The sequence below is a fragment of the Leptonychotes weddellii genome, chromosome 6 (genome assembly GCF_054177405.1).
Source record: "Leptonychotes weddellii isolate Sample4059 chromosome 6, ASM5417740v2, whole genome shotgun sequence".
NCBI classification, from domain to species: Eukaryota; Metazoa; Chordata; class Mammalia; order Carnivora; family Phocidae; genus Leptonychotes; species Leptonychotes weddellii.
The window spans coordinates 15,248,313-15,267,244 of record NC_138374.1 but is presented as its reverse complement, the minus strand read 5'-3'; the positions used below and the strand labels follow the sequence as shown (position 1 = coordinate 15,267,244).

General features: G+C 49.0%; 1 protein-coding gene across 10 annotated transcripts in view; it reads right to left on the bottom strand.

Annotated features, from left to right (window-relative positions):
* Window positions 1-18,932, bottom strand: part of NRAP (nebulin related anchoring protein) — a 71,129-nt gene that overhangs the window by 20,986 nt on the left and 31,211 nt on the right. For all 10 annotated transcript variants that reach the window (XM_031040347.2, XM_031040358.2, XM_031040352.2 and 7 more), the window contains 12 exons: window positions 17,313-17,510; window positions 16,622-16,726; window positions 14,082-14,180; window positions 12,883-12,987; window positions 11,632-11,739; window positions 9,864-10,175; window positions 8,634-8,738; window positions 5,812-5,910; window positions 4,107-4,211; window positions 3,277-3,384; window positions 2,616-2,729; window positions 715-912 (listed from right to left, as the gene is read on the bottom strand). In XM_031040347.2, coding sequence (XP_030896207.2) covers window positions 715-912; window positions 2,616-2,729; window positions 3,277-3,384; window positions 4,107-4,211; window positions 5,812-5,910; window positions 8,634-8,738; window positions 9,864-10,175; window positions 11,632-11,739; window positions 12,883-12,987; window positions 14,082-14,180; window positions 16,622-16,726; window positions 17,313-17,510 — 1,656 coding nt within the window. The remainder of the gene's footprint in view (window positions 1-714; window positions 913-2,615; window positions 2,730-3,276; window positions 3,385-4,106; window positions 4,212-5,811; window positions 5,911-8,633; window positions 8,739-9,863; window positions 10,176-11,631; window positions 11,740-12,882; window positions 12,988-14,081; window positions 14,181-16,621; window positions 16,727-17,312; window positions 17,511-18,932) is intronic.

The window sequence follows — 18,932 nt, the reverse complement described above, 5'->3', positions numbered from 1 at the left end:
ACACTCCCGGGCCACCTGCTTCAGCAAACAGGCGGCATGAGCTCAAAATGCACGTGGGAGGCCCATCAAGGCCTCCAAAACTCCTTGGGGGGACCCAGGAAGGATCTCTGGGGCCCGATGTCCTGCCCTCCTCTGGACACTCTCTTCTGCTTTAAGTGGGTCCACTCTGACCCCACCCTCTTCGAACAGAGCATACATAGCCTACTGCAGAAAATGGGCAGCCCGGCAATGTACAAAGCACCATAAAGAACCCCCAGTCCAACCTGAGGCCAGAGGCAAAGCCACTGGCAAATCTTGAACATGCAAAACTGTGAACTGAAGGCATCGTGATCAGACACGGTCTAAGTTCAAGTGTCAGCCCCCCTTTCTCACTGATAGTTGTGATCTCGGGCAAGCTACGTATTTTCCTTCTTTGAGCCTCGCTGTAATGTCTCCATAAAATAGGGTAAAGACTATTGACATAGGGTTCTTTTGAGGTTCAAATGAGATCATGCATGAAAACGTAATGCTTAGAAACAGTAAACGTTTCCTGCTGTTGTTAGAGCTGTATAATCGTGCTGGGCAGGAACACCGGGCAGGGCTTCTGAAGAAAACCCGGGTTTAGGATTTCTCACCTCCAGAGCCCCCCACGGCGCCAACAGGAGCTTGCAGGTCCCTGCCTCATGGTCAAATCTGAGCTGACAGAGCCCCGAGAGAGAGGCCGGGTCTCCTTACCTCGCTCTGCAACTTATGAGCTTTCTTGGCGCAGCTGAGCCTCAGGTCCTCAGCCAAGGAAGTGTACTGGGGAAGCGGGTGTCTGTAGTCTTGGTCGCTGGCCAGGCTCTGAGCCTTCTTGGCATGCACCAGGGTTACCATGTCCAACGGCAGATGGAAGTGTGCCTTTGAGAGTTCAAAGCCTTTCTTGTAATTCACCTAGAGGGGCAGACAGATCAACAGCGGCTATTTCAAAGCCACCATTTGCACAGGGGCCATCAGGGAGAGCAGCAGTGATACAGTTGTCCCAGGTAAGCCGGGGAGACGTTCCTGGCGGGTCCAGTGCTCCCTTCCTGCAGGGACTGGCTTCAGAAGCAGGACTTATCTCCTGGGCCCGACACTCACCACCCCCAGCTCCTGGAGGTCATCATGATTCGGATGATCATGGCCCATGCCTCCCTAGTTGGGGATGACACAGAAGTTCAAGAGACAGACATAATGCCAGTGATGCCCTTGCTCGAGTCTTTAGATCTTCTCATTTTCCAGAGGCCAGAAGCTACATGGCTAACCTATGCCCTGCCCACCAGAGTTTCTCCCCATCACCCTCTCAAGTTCAGATTTTAGATACCGGGGATTCTACTCGGGTGAGTTTATGAAGAGCTTCTTCAAAGCATCAGATGACCTCCTAAGAAATCTGGAGGCCAGCAGCAGTGGGGCCAGTTCTGAGGGATGGGTGTTCCCAAGAGCCCAACATGCATGCTGAGGGAAGAAAAGAAAGGCCCATTCCAGACCACAAACTCCACTGCAGTGCACAGAGAAGCTGTTGCAAGGTCGGCAAAGTTCAGTCCGGGCTTTCTTGGAACTCCGATGCATAATCACCACCTACTCCATCCTTCCCAAAGCTCCAGCCACCCCTCCCTAACCTCCTGCTCCCATCTCCATGAATCCTCCCCTGACACCCAGCATAAAGCCAAGGACAATTCATGTCCAACCCCACACTCAGGTCAGCACCCCAGCACAGAAGGGGGGGGAAATGTTAGAAATGGGGAAACTGAGGCAGAGAACAAGATGGCAGAGAACGTGTGAAGCTGTGGAAAGAGCATGAAATGGAGGGCTGGCTCCATGTCCACTTTTCTAGCTGAGCTTAGACAAGGGACTGAAGCACTCAGAGTCTAGGCTTTCTTATCAGCAAACCAGGCTGGATAAGACAATGACGTTCCTAGAGATAGTTCAACGGTCAAGTGAGATGCAGTGTGTAAAAGTGCTTAATCCTCTGTGACACAGTGCACACATACTAGGTTTTACCACCACCATCAGCCAACTCACATGTGTGCCAGGGGACAATGTGTACATGCTTGTGCCAACATCCAGGGGGTCGAACTCAAGGGCTGCAAACTCAGATGGTTCCGGGGCCAGACAAGTAGCACCAGGAGGTAAAGCAGGAAGTGGGGGAGGAGGGGGTGGCTGCATGACCAGGGGAGCACAGATTCCTTCTCAGTGGACTCTCAGCAGTCCACTTCAACTCTAGCCTTGAGGGATCCAGGCCCAGCTTCTGGCCAGAAGTCTAAAACTTTTACGTGAAAATTTCCATTTTTAAAAGGTTTGCAATTAATGCGCTCTACAGACCAAACAGAGCACCTCTGCTGTGCAGATCTAACCCACAGGCCCCCATTTGTGGCCACTAGTCAAATCATAGAATGCCCAACCCCGAAGGGAGCTAAGAGGCCAACTAGCTCAAACTCTCTCTTGATGGAGGAAGAAGCTGAAGCCCAGAGGAGCCAAGTGACCTAACAACGACACAGAGTCAGTCAGGACAGGACCAGTGACCACGACCAGAAGGACCAAGGACATAAGCTGGCTGGGCATCATTAGGCAGAGGGCGGGGTGGGGGGCCCAGCTCCACCGCATTTTCTCCCACTTACTTCGCTCTGCAGAGAGTTCGCATACACTGAATGTGCGAGGCTGAGATCGTCTTCCAAGCTCCGGGAGCCAAGCATCTGCCCTTTCATTTTCTCAAATGCCTCTTTGTATTTGTACTAAAGGGAAAGAGAGCGGAAGAGAGTAACAGCTCGGGGACAAGGGACACGGAATGGGAGAGGTGGGTATTGGGCGAAAATGTTTTGTTCTTTTGACAGTGACTAGGTGAGTTAAAAGAAAACGCGCGGGAGTCGTCAAAAGGCCTATTCTTTCATATGCAAGACTCCCAATGACTAAAGGGCTGGATATGAAGTGGCAGGACGCGTTAGCACTTGGGCGGCCCACGCTGGAGGAAGGTGGGTGCATTGTTAACAGTCTCTGCCCGCGGACTTGCTTTAGGAAAGCGCCTGGTGGAGGGTGCATTTCATCTGCCCAGGGTCCGGAGTTACAGTCCGGCATTGGGCTTTGTACCTGGGCTCGGGGATTTTTTTGTTGTTGTTGTCTGGATTGTTCTTTCTCGCTGGTCGTTATCCGATTGCCCTAACACAGTCATTTGGGAAAGCAGAGGATAGTATCCACAGGCAAAAGAAGGCAGGGGTGAGGGGCAAAAGGAGTAAAAATTGGTTAGTATTAAACATTGACACAGTAATGGAGGTGGTTGCTCACATCACTTATGATTTCACCGGAAGCCTTTGCTGCCTGGAATGGAATGGCATCCAATCTCAGCTTATAGCCCCCGTCCCGAAGTTTGCTCCAGGATTCCTTATAACGTGTCTGTTGAGAAGATGTGAACAAATAAAGACCTTCATGTGATCTGGTGGTTCTGAAATTCTCATTACCCAAATGGGGATCTGCTTTGTTGTTGGGTTTTCTCCCACCCTGCCCCCGCCCCCACCCAGGTGGAGTTCGATATCACCATGTCTTAGCAAACACCAAGAGTTGGATCCTGCCTCGTGTCCACCCATGGGAGGGAGAGCCTTTTGGGGGGTACTCTTTGGAGTCAGACCCAGATTTCTCTGAACAGCAAGCTGAGTGGAAGCAGCAGGTAGAAGGCTGAGTGTGCAGAGTTCTTTATGTAACATTCACAAAACTCAACTGTCTCTGTCAAAGAACAGGAAAGGCCAGGGGGGTGGTTGCTGATCAAATTCACAGGAGGGAAGAGCCTCTCCTTGGCACAGCCGCTGGATACAGTTGCCTATATTCTGATGCTCCCGTATTTCAGTCCCTCGGTACAAATGCCCTTTGTACTAAGGCAGTTTTCCCAGTCTCCTTCTTGTAAATGAGCTTGACTCTTCTGCAGGACGGCCTACCTATTCTGCAGAGCTCCATGCCAATGAAAATGTGGGGACCCTTGTTCAAAACTATGACAAATTTCAAGATAGTGACAGCAGAGCATTAAACTAGGCTCCAGGCCCTTCTGAGTCCAGGCTGTTGTGCACCGTCCAGGCCACCTGATCTCCTGTAATTAAAACCAGTGCCCCTTCCATCAGCCTCACCTCACTGATATTCATGGCATTCAGCTTGGCCAGCAGGACTTCAGGGAGGTCGGCTGTCTGAGTGTAATGATGCTTTATGTTTTCTCCTTGTTCCCTGTATAACCTCTGTGGACGAAGAGAGGTTTTGTATTAAACCCAGGAGGCTCCTCCACGCAGCCATCAGCCAAGTCGCACTCCCGGGGACAAAGGTGGGGCGGCTGCCCCCTCCCCCTAGAGACAGGATGCTGGGTACCTCTACCGAGATCTCACAGCCAGCACGGTGACGCGTACTTCATCCCCTCCTGAGCCCTCCAGCTCAGAACATGGCAGGCTGAAACTTGCCTCTCAGTGAACATTCTCCACTTGCAGCATCTGCTGACACAGGTCAGCAGAAAATGAGATCTAGTTAACCCTTAGTAATTTTGTTATTCCCTATAAACCATGAGAGGGCATCAAAATTCAGAAGCATGAGAGATGGCTCTTCCCCAGGTGAGGTTTGCCCTGGACCGACTTCGATCCCTGTTCCCTTCCCCCATTTCAAGGATTCTTGTGCTAATAAATGTCTACTCGGCGGGTCTGGGGTGCTATTCACCCGGAACTCTGATTTGAGCTCATGACATCCTCGTAGTGACAACACATGAAGTTGGCATCAGCCACCAGAGAAAGTTTCTAAACCAGGCTTTTCCATCCTAAATCTTATTAGTGCGTCCAAGTTTCTCCGTATCACAGCAGTGCCCCCTAGAGTTGGTTAGGGTAAGGAAGAAGCAGGTGTTGCTTTCCTTCATACAAAAGTTCTTGTTTGACCATCTGTGTTTCTCAGAATTCAGTGCACTTCTGATGGGCTGCTCGTCAAGAAATTATAAATTCCTAAACCCGTAAGTGTGTAAATAATCTCATAACATATTCTGACAGACACTCAGGACATTTCCAAGTGCCTGTTGAATAAGGCACCCCCAGAATAATTTATTCAATTGGGAAGCAAGAGAGATAATCTTGAAACTCCTCTCCCATCAAGATTTGTGAATTTTCCTTGTGGCAAGTTGAATGGTTTGAAGATATTTATAAGGCATGTCTGCCCTACACAAAGATCTGTGGGCCTCTCTCAGTAGAATCAGCCAAAAGTGGTTAATCCTAGTCCTAAAGTGAGTTTTTATAAAATCTCATGGTTTAATTTAGTCTCCAACGAACGCTGTGCCGTGAGGGCAAAAGGCCAGATCTCAGTTTCACATTATAAAGGGAATATGGGAAACGACTTCAAAGTTAGTCTTATGTACACAAGACCCAAATCATTTTCAAAGTCTTTAGGGGAATTCAGAGAGCAAGAATTTCTGCCCCTGGGTCCCAAGGCGCCCTAGCAGGGCTGAGTCTGCCAATTACCATGAATTTTGGCCCCCCAAATTCCAGTTCTGAAAACAACACTTCAAAACAAAAAGGACAGGGGAAAAGTCCCCACCACAGACAAATCTTGAAGACATGCAAATGGGAAGAAAGGAGAGCATGGGGGCGGTGGGGTGGTGGAGCCCCACTTGGCATCCGAAGAGCAGTAACACCCCATTTGCATCCTAATGAGGAAGCCCCCCCCCCAAGCTGTGCCTCTGCAAAGGACAAGAAGTTCCTTCATCCTTAGAAAAACAGAAGGAGCAAGGCAAGAACCCCTCAGCTTCAATCGCAGTGTTGAAAGAAGAGCCCACTCTTAGAGTCATAATGTATATATATTATCACTTACATCCACTGCTTGGGTATAACTAATTCTGGCCTGGACCATCTCCGGAGTGTCTTTAATACTGGTAAACTTCAAAGCATCTGGATGCTGACGGTACTTCTTCTGTTGAGCAGAAAAAAGATCAAAGCTGTGAATTTTGTGCTGCTCTTTCATGCCATTTGAAAGGGAAAATCATAGGTTGCTTGAGATTAGAGTGAATTTGTGAACGTAATTATTATTCGGCTTCCTCCATCTTTATATCCTAGGTGCCTTCAGGTTAATATTTGTTTCAATTTAAGAATAACCTCATGTCAATTAACATTAAAGTATTTCTACCTGGTGCAAAGAAAACATCGCAAAATTAGGTTATACCAGTAAAATACTGTGGGATGCACACTTAGGGAAGGATTCTTTTTAGAGGCTTCAAATACTGTGTCACGGTTGTTTACATATCTTAGTTTGGGTCTTCCAAGCAAGAAGGAAGTCACATTTATCAATTGAAACTTCCCATTTTCCTTCTCCAAAAGGACTTGGCAGAGATTATCACAGTCAAAACCCTTGCATTTAACAGCCAGTGATAGAACAATTCAATCCTTTAGAACCCAGGTCAGTTAACACAAGCAAGAATTCTTTAAAATGTTACAATAACAAAAAGAAGGGTGCTATTATTGAAAGGAGCCATCATACATTTTGAAAGGCACTGGAAAAAAAAAAAAAAAGAATTACAAAGAATTCAAATGCTGGCAAAGACTTAGATACCCAACTCTGGTTCTAAAAGTCACGCTTAAATTAATTCCTGTTTTGTTTTGTTTTTTTTTAATCCAGATATATTTCCAGGAGACTAGAACAATTGCTATCTTAATGGAATTACGAAGCGTATCTTTCCTCAAATCAAATAGTTATTTTATAAACATTTCCTCATTTAGCAGGTTCAATTTTTATATCCTGGGTTGTTTAAAGAAGATACAATTCAACATCCAGCCATCTCTGTTCTGTCACCTGTTTTTCTAAATAAAGTTTTATTGGAACACAGCCATGCTCGTTCATTTATGTGGCAGAGTTGAGGAGCTGCAACAGAAACCATGTGGCCCACAAAGCTGAAAATATTTACTATCTTGTCCTTGACAAAAAAAGGTCTGCTTTAAGTGACAGGCATGTGTGCCTTTGTGGCTCTTTCAACAGTGCATGGCATTCTGTCTGAAAATTAAGAGGTTAGCCAATTTGACACTAAACTGGAAGTGTGCCAAACTGAAATGAGATGATTGGGGAAAGTTGCTGAAGGATTTTCTTGCCCTACTGAAGTTGAGAACTGGTGTGAAGCATAGAAGATAAGCACATTTGTTGGGTAGGTTTGCAAAATGAGGTGGAAAATTAAGCCCATCATGGGATAAATAGTTCCAGAAAGATCCCTTGGATGCCAGACTTAGATGCATGAAGGAATCATGTTGAAGTCTAAATTGTGTGTATAATTTATTTTTCACATCCTTTTATGAGTGGGCCCAATGAGAGTTTAGGATCATGAGTCCTCAAACCTACATGTTTGCTCCTGCAAGCTTCTCAAAACCATCCTTTTAAAAGGGCCTTTCCTCAATCAGACTGAACTACTTAGGGTAGGACAGTAGCCACAGAACCCCCAGGGTCTTCCGAGCTTTGCGTGTTGACTAAGATTCCAAAAAATTAGGCCACTCACACTGATCCCGCTTTTGGAACCAGCTCTGTGACATGTCAGGTTAACTAAAATAACCTCCCTTGGGAAAATATCAATGCTGGGCAGGTGTGTTTGAAAAACCAACTTAAGGGTCTTTCTGTTTTACCTACACATTTAGTAAGAAAGTCTTCTCAAAACAAGGTGCCAGGACACTTATAACTAAGGCTATAGTCTTCTGGGGTTATGGCCATTGTGGTCTCCTCCCCACCCAGAAGTCTAGAAAGACCAGGTTACTCTGAAGGCAACTAAAAAAATTCTCACTTTCCTTCTGAGCAAACAGACATGAACAGAGGGGGATTTGGGCTGTTGGAGGATGTGCAGCCTCCATGTGAACATGAGGCTAGGACAGTGCCCTGGTGGCTCTCTACCTTTTGGCAGAGTCTGGAGACATTTTTGGTTGTCACAACTGGGGAGAGGGTGCTGTTGGCATCTAGAGGGTAGAGGCCAGGGGTGCCGCCAAACACCCCACAAGACTCAGGACAGCCGTGCCCCCCCCCCCCCAGCAACAGTTTTCACAGTGTCAATAGTTCTGAGACTGAGAAACCCGGATCTAGCCTTTAAATGATCTGTTTAATGAAATGCTCCTAAAACATGAGCAGACGGCTCTTTTTAACACGCCGTGACGCCTTAGGGCCCGGCTAGGGAGGTTACAAGTAGAAAGGAGTGAGATTTAAACAGCAGTGAGACCCCCCCAACAGGAGAGACCCAAGTCACGTGCTCCACACCACATGCATATTCAAAAACTGTTTACACTGTGGCAGAAAGAGAGGGAGAAAATGTGCATAAAGTCACCAAAGAGCTTTCTGGGTGCAATAAATGTATCTTTTCATCATCTCTCCCTTGTTGCTTCATTAAAAAGGTAAGTTGGTGGGTAGCAACTGAGTTCTTTTTGATTGTCATTACTATTCATAATATCATTTGTCACCCACTTTGTTTTTGCCAGGGCTCTATGGGCCCCTACTGGTGTGTGTTTGGTATGCAGTTTCCCTCTAATTACCAGCCCTAGTCTGGGTTTCCAGGCCTTTCATGTAGCTTTGCCTTTTTCTTTGCCTTTTGAGTGGAAATTATTTTAATTTTATACAGAAATGCCACACGCCCAGTGCAGCCAGGCCTGTTGCACGCTGTCAGGAAATCTCACCTCGCTAATGAGTTCTCCTGCCTTCTTCGCTTGCTCCACATTTAATGACCCGGTGGCGACCCATCCCGTGCCTTTCATCCACTTCACATCTGCCCTGTATTGGTTCTGACAAAGGAGAGAGAAAAAAAAAAGGCAGGCCATTGTTGGTGCGCAGACATTTAAAGGGCTATTAACGGCGCCCAGATGTCGCCTTGGTGCCAGCTGAGTCAAATTAGATGCCACTTTTGTCTTATCCATTTCTGTACAGTCACAGGTAGGGCTCCAAAATGTCAATTAATTTCCCCTTTAATTGGACGTCCCGCGGCTGGCGCGTTAGGCCCCGCCCAGCAGCGCCGGGGGTGGAGCGGGCGGGGCGGATCCACCTGGTCCTTCATTAGGGACGCGTCTACCTCGGGAAGAGGAGCATCCTCATTGTCTGCTTCCCCCGTTTTCTTGTTTAAAATGACAAGCAGGGGAGAAGAAAATGAGAATTCACAACAGAACCCATGTGGGGAGCTATTTGAGGGAATTTCACAAGACAGCCGAGGCTTCCCACGGCGCCTGATTCCTTCCTACGCACCGCACCTCGGTGCGGGGCAGGGCGGGGGGATTTCTCATTTCTTTACTTGACATCGAAGGAGTCGTTTTCATGGGAAGCCATTTAAATGGACACTTGTCTAAAGCGAGCATATCACCCATTTATCCGGAAACAGCTCTACCAGGAAGGGTGTGTCGACGCCGCCCTCCCCAGCCCCTCGTGGAACAGTCTGGCTTTAGGTGACCTGCCTTTTCAGCTCACCCACTTTCTCGTGCAAGAGTCAGCTGAAGGCAGGGGGGAGGGGGAGGGATGGAGCCAGGTAGGGCATACAGGGAGAAAGGGAAGAGGGCTCTTGGGGGTTGGCGTGCTGCTCCTGAAAAGGGACGGCCAAGGTTGGAAGGAGGATGGGAGATGCTCTCCCAGAACAGGCCACAGTTAAGAATGTCAGGTATATGTCTTCCCCCTCTGCAGTAAAACGAAACAGAGAAGACATAGGTAGAGCAAATCCCCAGAAGAAAAAAGTTGCTCTGTGATTTTCTGGGTGGTGGTATAGAATCTAAAGTGGGCAGAGTTCGAATAAAAGTCAAACCACCAGGAAAGCGAAGATGGGTCCGCCCTGGGATCCAGAAACAGGTATCTGCATGTATCTACTGGGGAGGCTCAGGCAAACGCTCCCCAGGAGGCTAGCACACAAGTGCACCCACGGAGCTTACATCGCTCTGTAAACCGTACGCCTTCTTGGCCCATTCCACCTTCATGTCTGTGGGCAAAGCGGTAAACTGATGAGATGCTGTCTTGTAGCTGATGTCTGTGGCTAAATGCTGGGCCTTGCGTGCATGCACGAGGTGGATCATGTCCAGGGAGATGTGGCACTGGGATCTGGTGTCCTCAAACCCCTTCCTGTACTCGAGTTCACTCTGCAGCTTGGACATTTGCAGCGAGTGGCTCATTTGTGAATCCCCCTGGGCGTCCTTCGCCCCAATGAGCTTCCCTCTGGACCTCTCATAATCTTCCTTGTACTTCACCTAAACGGGAGGAAGAGAGCAGAGCACCTTAGCGTCTCCTAAAGGCATTGTTCGCTTTCAAACCGAAGGCACGAAAGTTCAAACAAAGCCATACAACAGAATGTTATTAGAATTAGTGTCATAAAGGGTTTGCCTTTGAACAATGAAATCAAACAATGAAATAAAATCTTACTCCTTATTTCCCTTTTCACCTCAGCTGCCAGTCAGCTCAGAGCTAAACTGAATGCTCAGCTATATACAGTCTTTTCCCAAGTTCCTGGTGACGTTCGTCTCTTGTCTCTACTATTCAACCTCATTTTTTCTGGCTTTATTTTTAAGTGGCCTGTTGCTTTCATGAAGGTCACTTTAAATACCTTTCTGGGAATAGTGAAAACATCATTCAAAAAGTAGTCATGAAATGAAAAAGCCACAGAATAGCCATAATACGATAGCCATTTGAGAAAGGGGCTCGAATTATAAAACCGGGGTACATAGAAATATGCAGGAGTATAGGGAGCCTACTGGCGTGGAAAAAGACACGAGGCCAAGAGCAATGAGGATCAGAAGAAAAAAACAAATATGGAAATGCTTTAAAAACTGTAACAGGACATCGGCGTGGGGCACCCTTTTCAACATTATCAGGAGACCTGGGCTCTGCAGTCCTCTGTGCCAACTACAACAGCAGTATCAATACCTGCCACCATGTACTGACCACTTACTATAAGGTGAGCATGGCACACCCCCGGGCGCCTCAGAGCGCATCTGCAGACCAGCGCTGTTTGGTGAGCTCTTGCCACGTGAGGAGATAAGGAGCTTACGCCAGAAGGTAAATCGACCGTGTCACCAAGCCACTGTTTAGTCCAGCTGATATCTCCATATATTTATAGAGAGAAGTATATTTATGTGTACGCATCTATTTTGAAGCCAGACTGTCTTGATGAAGTGAGCGGACTTGGCCTTACATTCTGGCTTAGACTTCTTAGCTCCCATCAGACTCCCTCCAGATGGCTTTGGACGGCAGAAACTCGGGACGCATGAAATCGTTTCCTTTCCTCATAACCACTTTGCAGCTGCCAATTTACTAATGAGTTAGTGGAGATTTTGAAAGGTGACACAGTCTTCCCAGAGTCACGATGCTAACAGGGGATGGAGCGAGGATTTTATCCAAGGTCCACCTGCCACCAGAGCTTGTACTCTTAGTCGGTGACTAGCCACAACATCCTTAGATAGTCCTGGAAGGTCTCTGGGCGTCAGTTAATCTGTCAAATAAGCCATTTAGATGACTAGTCATGCTTTCACCCACCGAAAACCAATGTGTGGCAAGCAGTGTGCTGGGCACTCACATGGTGGTCTCATTGCAAAGTGGTCACCTCTCTCCCCACTTCACAGATTGGACCCTGAGGCTCAGAGAGCTGAAGAGCCTGCACAGACCCTCTCTGGCTGGCTCTCTCACAGCATTCACTGAGCACTGACTCACCTCACTGGCCAGGTCCCTGTTGGCTTTGGCTGCCAGGAAGGCCAAGGAGTCAAGACGCAACTCAAACCCTTTTGCCTTCTGGCTCTCCCAGCCGCTCTTATACAGTTTCTGAGGAGAGGTAGGAGAGAAGACATCATCCTCCTGTGGGAGGGCTTCCCTAGCCACTGTACTGCTCTCTTTCGGAGGCCAACACTGATCGTGTCCCCCCACGGCAACCCGGTAACCCGCATACCACCAGACCTCCTTGTTCCTGCCTCAAGGCCTCCTGACACACAGGGCTTCACTCAAAAGAAGCAGAATTCAAACTCTGGAGGCCTTGAAAAATAGTCTTCATATAGGTCTCAAACACATGCCCGCGGTGGAATAACATTGCAGAACATGCAGCAACACTTCTGAAAGTCTGTTCCCTACCTCTGCCCACCCCCACCCCCCAGCCCAGCTGCTGCTGTATTTACAGCTATTACCTGCCTTTGTCTTCCCGCTCCCAGCCTCTAGTCCCCGTGGGTCTATCCTTGCTCCTTCCATTTCCTGTCCTGCCCCCACCTGCAGATTTCAAGTTCTTTCTTCAGCAAGTCTCCCTCTCTTTCTATGTGTGTGAATCAATTTAGCCTCTGTTGCTCCTTCTAATTCTCCCCTCTATTACTCAGACCAGGACTCCAAAGACTGGTTGCTGAGTGGGAGAGCTAAGGAAGGTCCCTCCTAGAAGACAGAAAGGAGGAAGTTGGGACCATGCATGCTTTTGTGTCTGGGAGTGATAGCTACATTGTGCACACCCCTTCCAGTGCTTTCTGTATATTAGCTCACTGAAGCCCCGTGACAACCCAATGACACAGGGACTAGTATGACCCTGATTTTACCAATGGGACAACTGAGTGCGAAGAATTTGCCCAAGGTCACACACCTAGTAAGTGGTAGACCCGAGGATCAAACCCAAGCAGTGTGGAGCGAACACCTGAAACTCTCACTTCCTTCCATCAATACTCTAATGCTGTTCTAACTATGACCCAAGAATCACCACCGCCTCTTACCCTGTTATATTCTCAGTGGGTTCAAGTCTCCCGCCAGCTCGTTCCTAGGAAAGGTGGGCCTTCCCCCCCCCCACAAAAAAAAACTGGCCAGGAACAAGGTCTGCTGGACGGACCGGACTGAACAGAACCTCAGCTGACACACCAATATGGCGGGTGGGCTTTGTTGCCCAGGCACCTACATGGGGAAGCAGAGCCTACGGCTGCCCCCTCCCTTTTGCCATACCTCACTGAGATTGGCAGCGTTGACTCGGGCCTGTAAGAAGAGAGGCTCATCTTTGCTGATGCTGTACTGATGGACAGACTGCTCGTTTCCTGCCTTGTAGGCCACCTGTTGGGAAAGAGCACTGGGTCAGGAGCGGGTGGGGGGGGGGCGGGTGGCATCACTGATGTGTCTTCAGATCTGCTTGGCGTTTCTGTGACTTGCACAGACAGTCCATTACAAAACCGCCCAGACCAGACGCTTCCCAGCAGAATCCAGTAAAGGAGGCTTCTGGCAGGAGGGGTGAAGCCAGAAGCAGACGCCATGAGGAGCTGAGAGAAGAATGTGGCCGGGGGACCAACCTGAGAACACCTCCAAGGTCTGTCCCCACACTTCTCCCATGAGAACCTTCCCAAGCTGTTCCCATCTATGCTGTCCACGGCCACAGGAAATAACACCCCAGAGGGCTCGGAGGAGCACAGACTCCTCAAATGAGAAAAATAAGAAGCCTACACTGCTGCCTGCACCCCCATCAATCCCAATGCATTCATGAGTACGGACACCCGGAAAGCAAACAGTGACCTGAAAGACAGCGTCGGTGAGCATCTACTCCATGGAAAACTTACCACTCTGCTCTTTCTCTCTCTCCTCTCCTCCCACCCCCCCAAACAGCAGCTATCTGCTGATTCTGAGCTCTGATGGCACCCTCTCTGGCGAGTGTACCTGGACCTTTAGGAAGGAAGGCCAGGAAGGTCCTGGCCCCAGTGTAACAACTCCAGCACCTGCTTGGTGCGGGGGCACAGGGAGTGCCGAGCGCCGATGTGTAAATAAGGCACGTGCTGTTTCACTGTCGTGCTACCCAGATCTGAGCTCAGGTCACCCGCCTCAAAGATACTTCTCTACGGGCTGCAGAATTATGGAGTCTTTGATGAGAGAGAGGAGAGGGAGAAAGAAGGGAGTGGGCAATCCTGAAAGCCAGAAAGGAAGAATGTCAGTGGGCATCTGAACCTCACAATCAGCGGAGAAGGGAAGTGGGTGAGGCAGGGAGAGCAGGGGTCCAGCTCCCAGAGACAGCCTGGAGGCCCCGGGAAAGTCAGGCCCAGCCTGTCAAAAGCAAAGGCTCACTCGTTCCTGGATTGTGCCTGGGCAGCATCTGCTTTGTCCCAGAGATGCCCCGCCCATGGCACAGCTGCATAGTGGGGATGGGGCAGCTCAGGACTCACCCCGCTCTGCAGCTCCTGGCTCTTCTTGGCATGCTCCATCTGGGAGCTGTCGGCCACACTGGTGAACTTCAGCTCATCCACCCTCTGCCGGTAGTTTTTCTGTTTGCAAAGAAAAGGATCCCTGTGGCATTCGGATTTGGCTATCCCCACCACCACACTTGTGCTTACATCCACACGCGCACTCTCAGTGACTCGCCCGTCTTCTCGGGGGGAGTCCTCCAGCTGGGTCTGCCGCTTAATTGGGACCCCGCAGACCTGAGACAGCCTGCTCTGGGGAGCTTCTCCTAGGTGCTGCTCCTGAATGAGGACCTGAATTTCTCCCCTCACTAAACCCTATAATCCACTTTGTGCCCTGGGATGCATCCAGGTTTATAAATTGAGACCTGGCATGGGAAAGTGAGGCAAAGGGAACTTGGACTTTACAACCAGGGAGACAGAGGCCAAACCTCGCCTCCGCCTCCTTCCAGCTTCGTGACCTTGGGCGCATCACTTAATCCCCCGAGCCACTCCCACCACAATGGTACAAAAAATAGCAGCTGCCCCACTGTGGGGCAGAGCAGAGGCTTCAGGGCTCTGCTTTCCACGAGGGGAGTCCTAGGACATGGGGAGTGTTCACATTAGCCATCACCATCATGCACGGTGCTGTCATGACCATCTATGCTCTAGGGAGAGGAAATGCCAGGAGCCGCGGACCGGAGGAGGCTGGCGGCCAGGTGGGATTCACCTTCACAGTTTCTTCGTGTTCTAGATCACTGAGGTCCTGTCCTCCTTGTGTCCCTGCCTCCCAGCCACAAAGTGACTGGCAAAATTTCAAATGTGCTAATTCTGTGTCCCCACAGGGACTTCTTGTCCTTCCCGGAGGTTAGCTCCGCTGGCTTTTCCACGGGAGGTGCCAAGGTTGATGGGAAAGGCGGCAGCTGAGCATGGCTGACTGAAGCTAAAGCTTCATGTGGCGGGGAGAGCAGAGAGGAGCAAAACCCCGGTGCTGTCAGCAAGAAGGTCACAGATACCACCTGAACCCAAAATAGGGTTTGGAATATTGAAGCCTCCAAATGTCCTCCCTTGAGGAAAAAAAATCTCCAGAGACAATATTCCAAAGAGATTTGTCATTTTCCTCTCTCGCTCCAGTGTGTTGAATGGGAAAACTCCTTCACCACATAATTGAAGGAGGCCGCATTACCCTTCCATGGTTGGACATTCCCGATCATTCCAGACTCTGCCTTGGTCAAATCCTAAGAACTTACTGTGGAGCCAAGAACCCGCCCTTTACAGGGCACAACAGAAATATAAAACAGGCAAAGAGGATGCTGTCTTCCTGGCCCTTGAGGAGCTTAATAATTAGTAGGCACAGGAAGTCAGACAGAGATGGGAATTCCTAAGGATGGAGGTCAGCCGGTTGGGTTTCCTCACCAAAACTTTATCCAAGACGAATGGGGCTTTGTTTGCTCCACCTGGAGTTTAGCAGGCCTGAAAAGAAACTAAGTAATAGGAACCATAAAACGTCGTTCGCTTTTCTCTACCTTCTTTATTTCTATATTCTAACCTTAAGTGTGTCTGTGTCTGAGAGAAGGATGAGCAGTGGAAAAATAAGAATAATTTACAAAACGTGCTTTGGGGATGCGAGACCACTTTGTGGGCAGGAGCTGGGGCCTCAGACCGCACACACTGGGACAGATCCCAGCTCTGCTACCTACTAGAAATGTGACTCTCAGTCTCTCTTTTCCTCATGAAAATGAGGATATTAATAGGTTAGTAAGAGTGTCTACTCACATAGGGCGGTTGTGAGCCATAAATGAGCAGTATGTATGTAACGCACTCAAAATGGTCAGTCAATGACAGCAACGATTGCATAATTATTATCAGCCCACAAAGGTCAGCTACATTATCACTATTATTGCCATTTGCAAGAGAGATGCTGACTCAGCCTTCCTGATCCTGAAACAAGAGTTCCCTTTGAAGATTCCCAAACAGAGCTCCTGCAATAATCACACTTCCAAATGAAATGCCCTTCCAAAATCCTCCTCTGCCTGCTGCCCAAGCCAGCTTTACATGGTGTAAAGAGAAGCTGAGGCTTGGAGCCGCAGGGACTCTGTAACATTCTGTTTCACCCGAGAGGAAGAGGATCGGAAGGCTCGAGTGACTTGCCCAAAGTCTGCAGCGAGTTTAAGGCACAGGCATCATGTGAATGCTGACCTCCGAACATCAGGTTCTCTGACTCAGGAGCAATCACACATGCCTCCCATGACAAACACATTTCCCTTCATGCTCATCGACTGTGTGTGACAACCCTTCTGAATTTTTCCTTGGATGTCGCTGCTTCTCTATGTAAATTGGTAGGCTTCTTACAGACACCTCCCAGGGATGGGTAAGGGTGTGGAAGACTAACCAGGGTGCACTGCAGGTGCAAAAATGAAGAAAGGCTCCTCTGAGTCAGGCTCAAAAAATCATGGGGGTTGGAGAGGGGGAAGCAGAGGGAAAGATGGCTCTCGGGGACTCGTGGGCTGAGAACTGCTGGAAGCCAGGGCCTGAGCTTGGGTTACCTCGCTAACCAGCTGTCCAGCCTTCTTGGCCTGTTCCAGATTGAGACTCCCCTCCGTGAGCCACCCGACTCCTTTCATCCACGCTAGGTCGGCCTTGTACTGCAGCTGCAAGAGAAAACCCAAGCTGTAATGGGACGCAGGGATGCAGATGGGGCAAAGGTGTTGGGAGACTTAGGGAAACCCTTGCTCTTGCCTTTGTTTTCCTAAAAGAACTGCCCCCCCCACTCTTTTATAATCAGGCACAGCAATCTCCTTGGGGGTGAAGCCACTGGGCCCACTTTGTAACCAGCAGAGCATGCTCTGCCTCAGTGCTGAAACCCCACCACCGACCAGAAAGAGGGCTTTTCAGAATTTCTTACCAAAAATCTTATCTACCAACCTACTAAATTTCCAAGATTTACTTGCCGTCTTCAACACTTGCTTCTTCCCCTTTGCTCATCGCCATTATCAGCACATCTTGACTCCTACAGTAGCTTGGAGCCCCAGTCCTCCACCCTCTAGCCTCCATTGTCTCGACTTTTATCTATAGCTCTACCTCCCCACCCATTCTCCCTGGGCCCAGCACCTCTCAGCAGTTCTTCCTCCGAGTTATGTAATAGATTCATGCACAGGTTCCAAATCACCCTCACAATGTCACTGCACCCAACTGCAGGAGATGCATGAGTAGAACTGGCAGTGAGTGAGGGCTCACCTCGCTCTGGAGCCCATAAGCTTTCTTGGCCCACTGAGTCTTCATATCTTCAGGCAGTACGGTGTATTCATGCAGCTTTGTCCTGTAGTCCAGGTCGCTGGCCAGAGCTTGGGCCTTCTTAGCATGCTTGATGTGTACCATATCCATGGGTAGGTGAAAGTGGGTCTTACTCTCTTCAAAGCCTTTCTTGTATTCAACCTTGAATGTATCAACAAGGCCCATTACTTGAAGTCTGCCTTTGCAGAAGTGATTTACACCACAGGAAAGAAGCCCAGCTTTTGTGAGGAATTGGCAATGCCACTCATCTGTCAGAAAGGTGTGACCCAATTTCTGGCTCTAGAAGGGGGTGGTGTTGGGGAGCTACAGTTCCACACTCCTTTGTCTCTAGGAAGAATGCCTCTCACCAATATTAAATCTTTTTATCTGGCTGATCCAGGAGGAGAAGGTTCTATCCAAGGTTTCTGCAGACTCCTTAAGAGGCAGAATAACAAACCCTGGGCTCCAGAGCCAGATCAGCCTGAGTTCAAGCTGGTCTACCTCTTGCCAGTTGGATGACCTCTGGAAAGTTACATCACCTCTCTAAGGGCTCATGTTCCTCAGGGGACTATTGTGATAAGCAAACAAAATAGTAGCTGAAATCTGCTTAGTACAGGGACTGCCATATAGCAAACACCTGATAAATGTTCACAGTGAGGATGGCAATGACGATGGTGGTGATGGTAATAGTGATGATGGTGGTAATGATGGTGATGGTGGTAATGATGGTGATGGTGGTGATGAGAGTGATGATGACGATGGTGGTAATAATGGTGATGGTGGAGATGGTGATGATGGTGGTGCTGATAGTGGTGATAGTGATGAAGGTGGTGATGGTGGTAGTGATAGTGATGATGGTGGTGATGGTGGTGATGGTGGTGATGGTGGAGATGGGGAGATGGTGGTGATGGTGGTGATGATGGTGGTGATAGTGATGATGGTGGTGATGGTGGTGATGGTGGAGATGGGGAGATGGTGGTGATGGTGGTGATGATAGTGGTGATAGTGATGATGGTGGTGATAGTGATGATGGTGGTAATGATGGTGGTGTTGATGGTGGTGATGATGACGATGGTGATGGTGATGATGACAATGGTGGTAATAATGGTGATGGTGGAGATGGTGGAAATGGTGGTGATGGTGGTGGTGATGGTGATGATGGTGGTAATGGTGGTGGTGATAGTGATGATGGTGGTAATGACGGTGGTGTTGATGGTGGTGATGATGACGATGGTGGGATGCTGGTGGTGATAGTGATGATGGTGGTGATGGTGATGATGATGACGATGGTGATGATGACAATGGTGGTAATGGTGATGGTGGAGATGGTGGAAATGGTGGTGATGATGGTGGTGATGGTGGGGATGGTGGTGGTGGTAATGATGATGGTGGTGATGGTGATGATGATGACGATGGTGATGGTGATGATGACAATGGTGGTAATAATGGTGATGGTGGAGATGGTGGAAATGGTGGTGATGGTGGTGGTGATGGTGGTGGTGATGGTGGTGATGGTGATGATGGTGGTGATGGTGGTATGTGTGGGGGGAAGGTGGCATGCTATAATAGAAGCAGTATGATGCC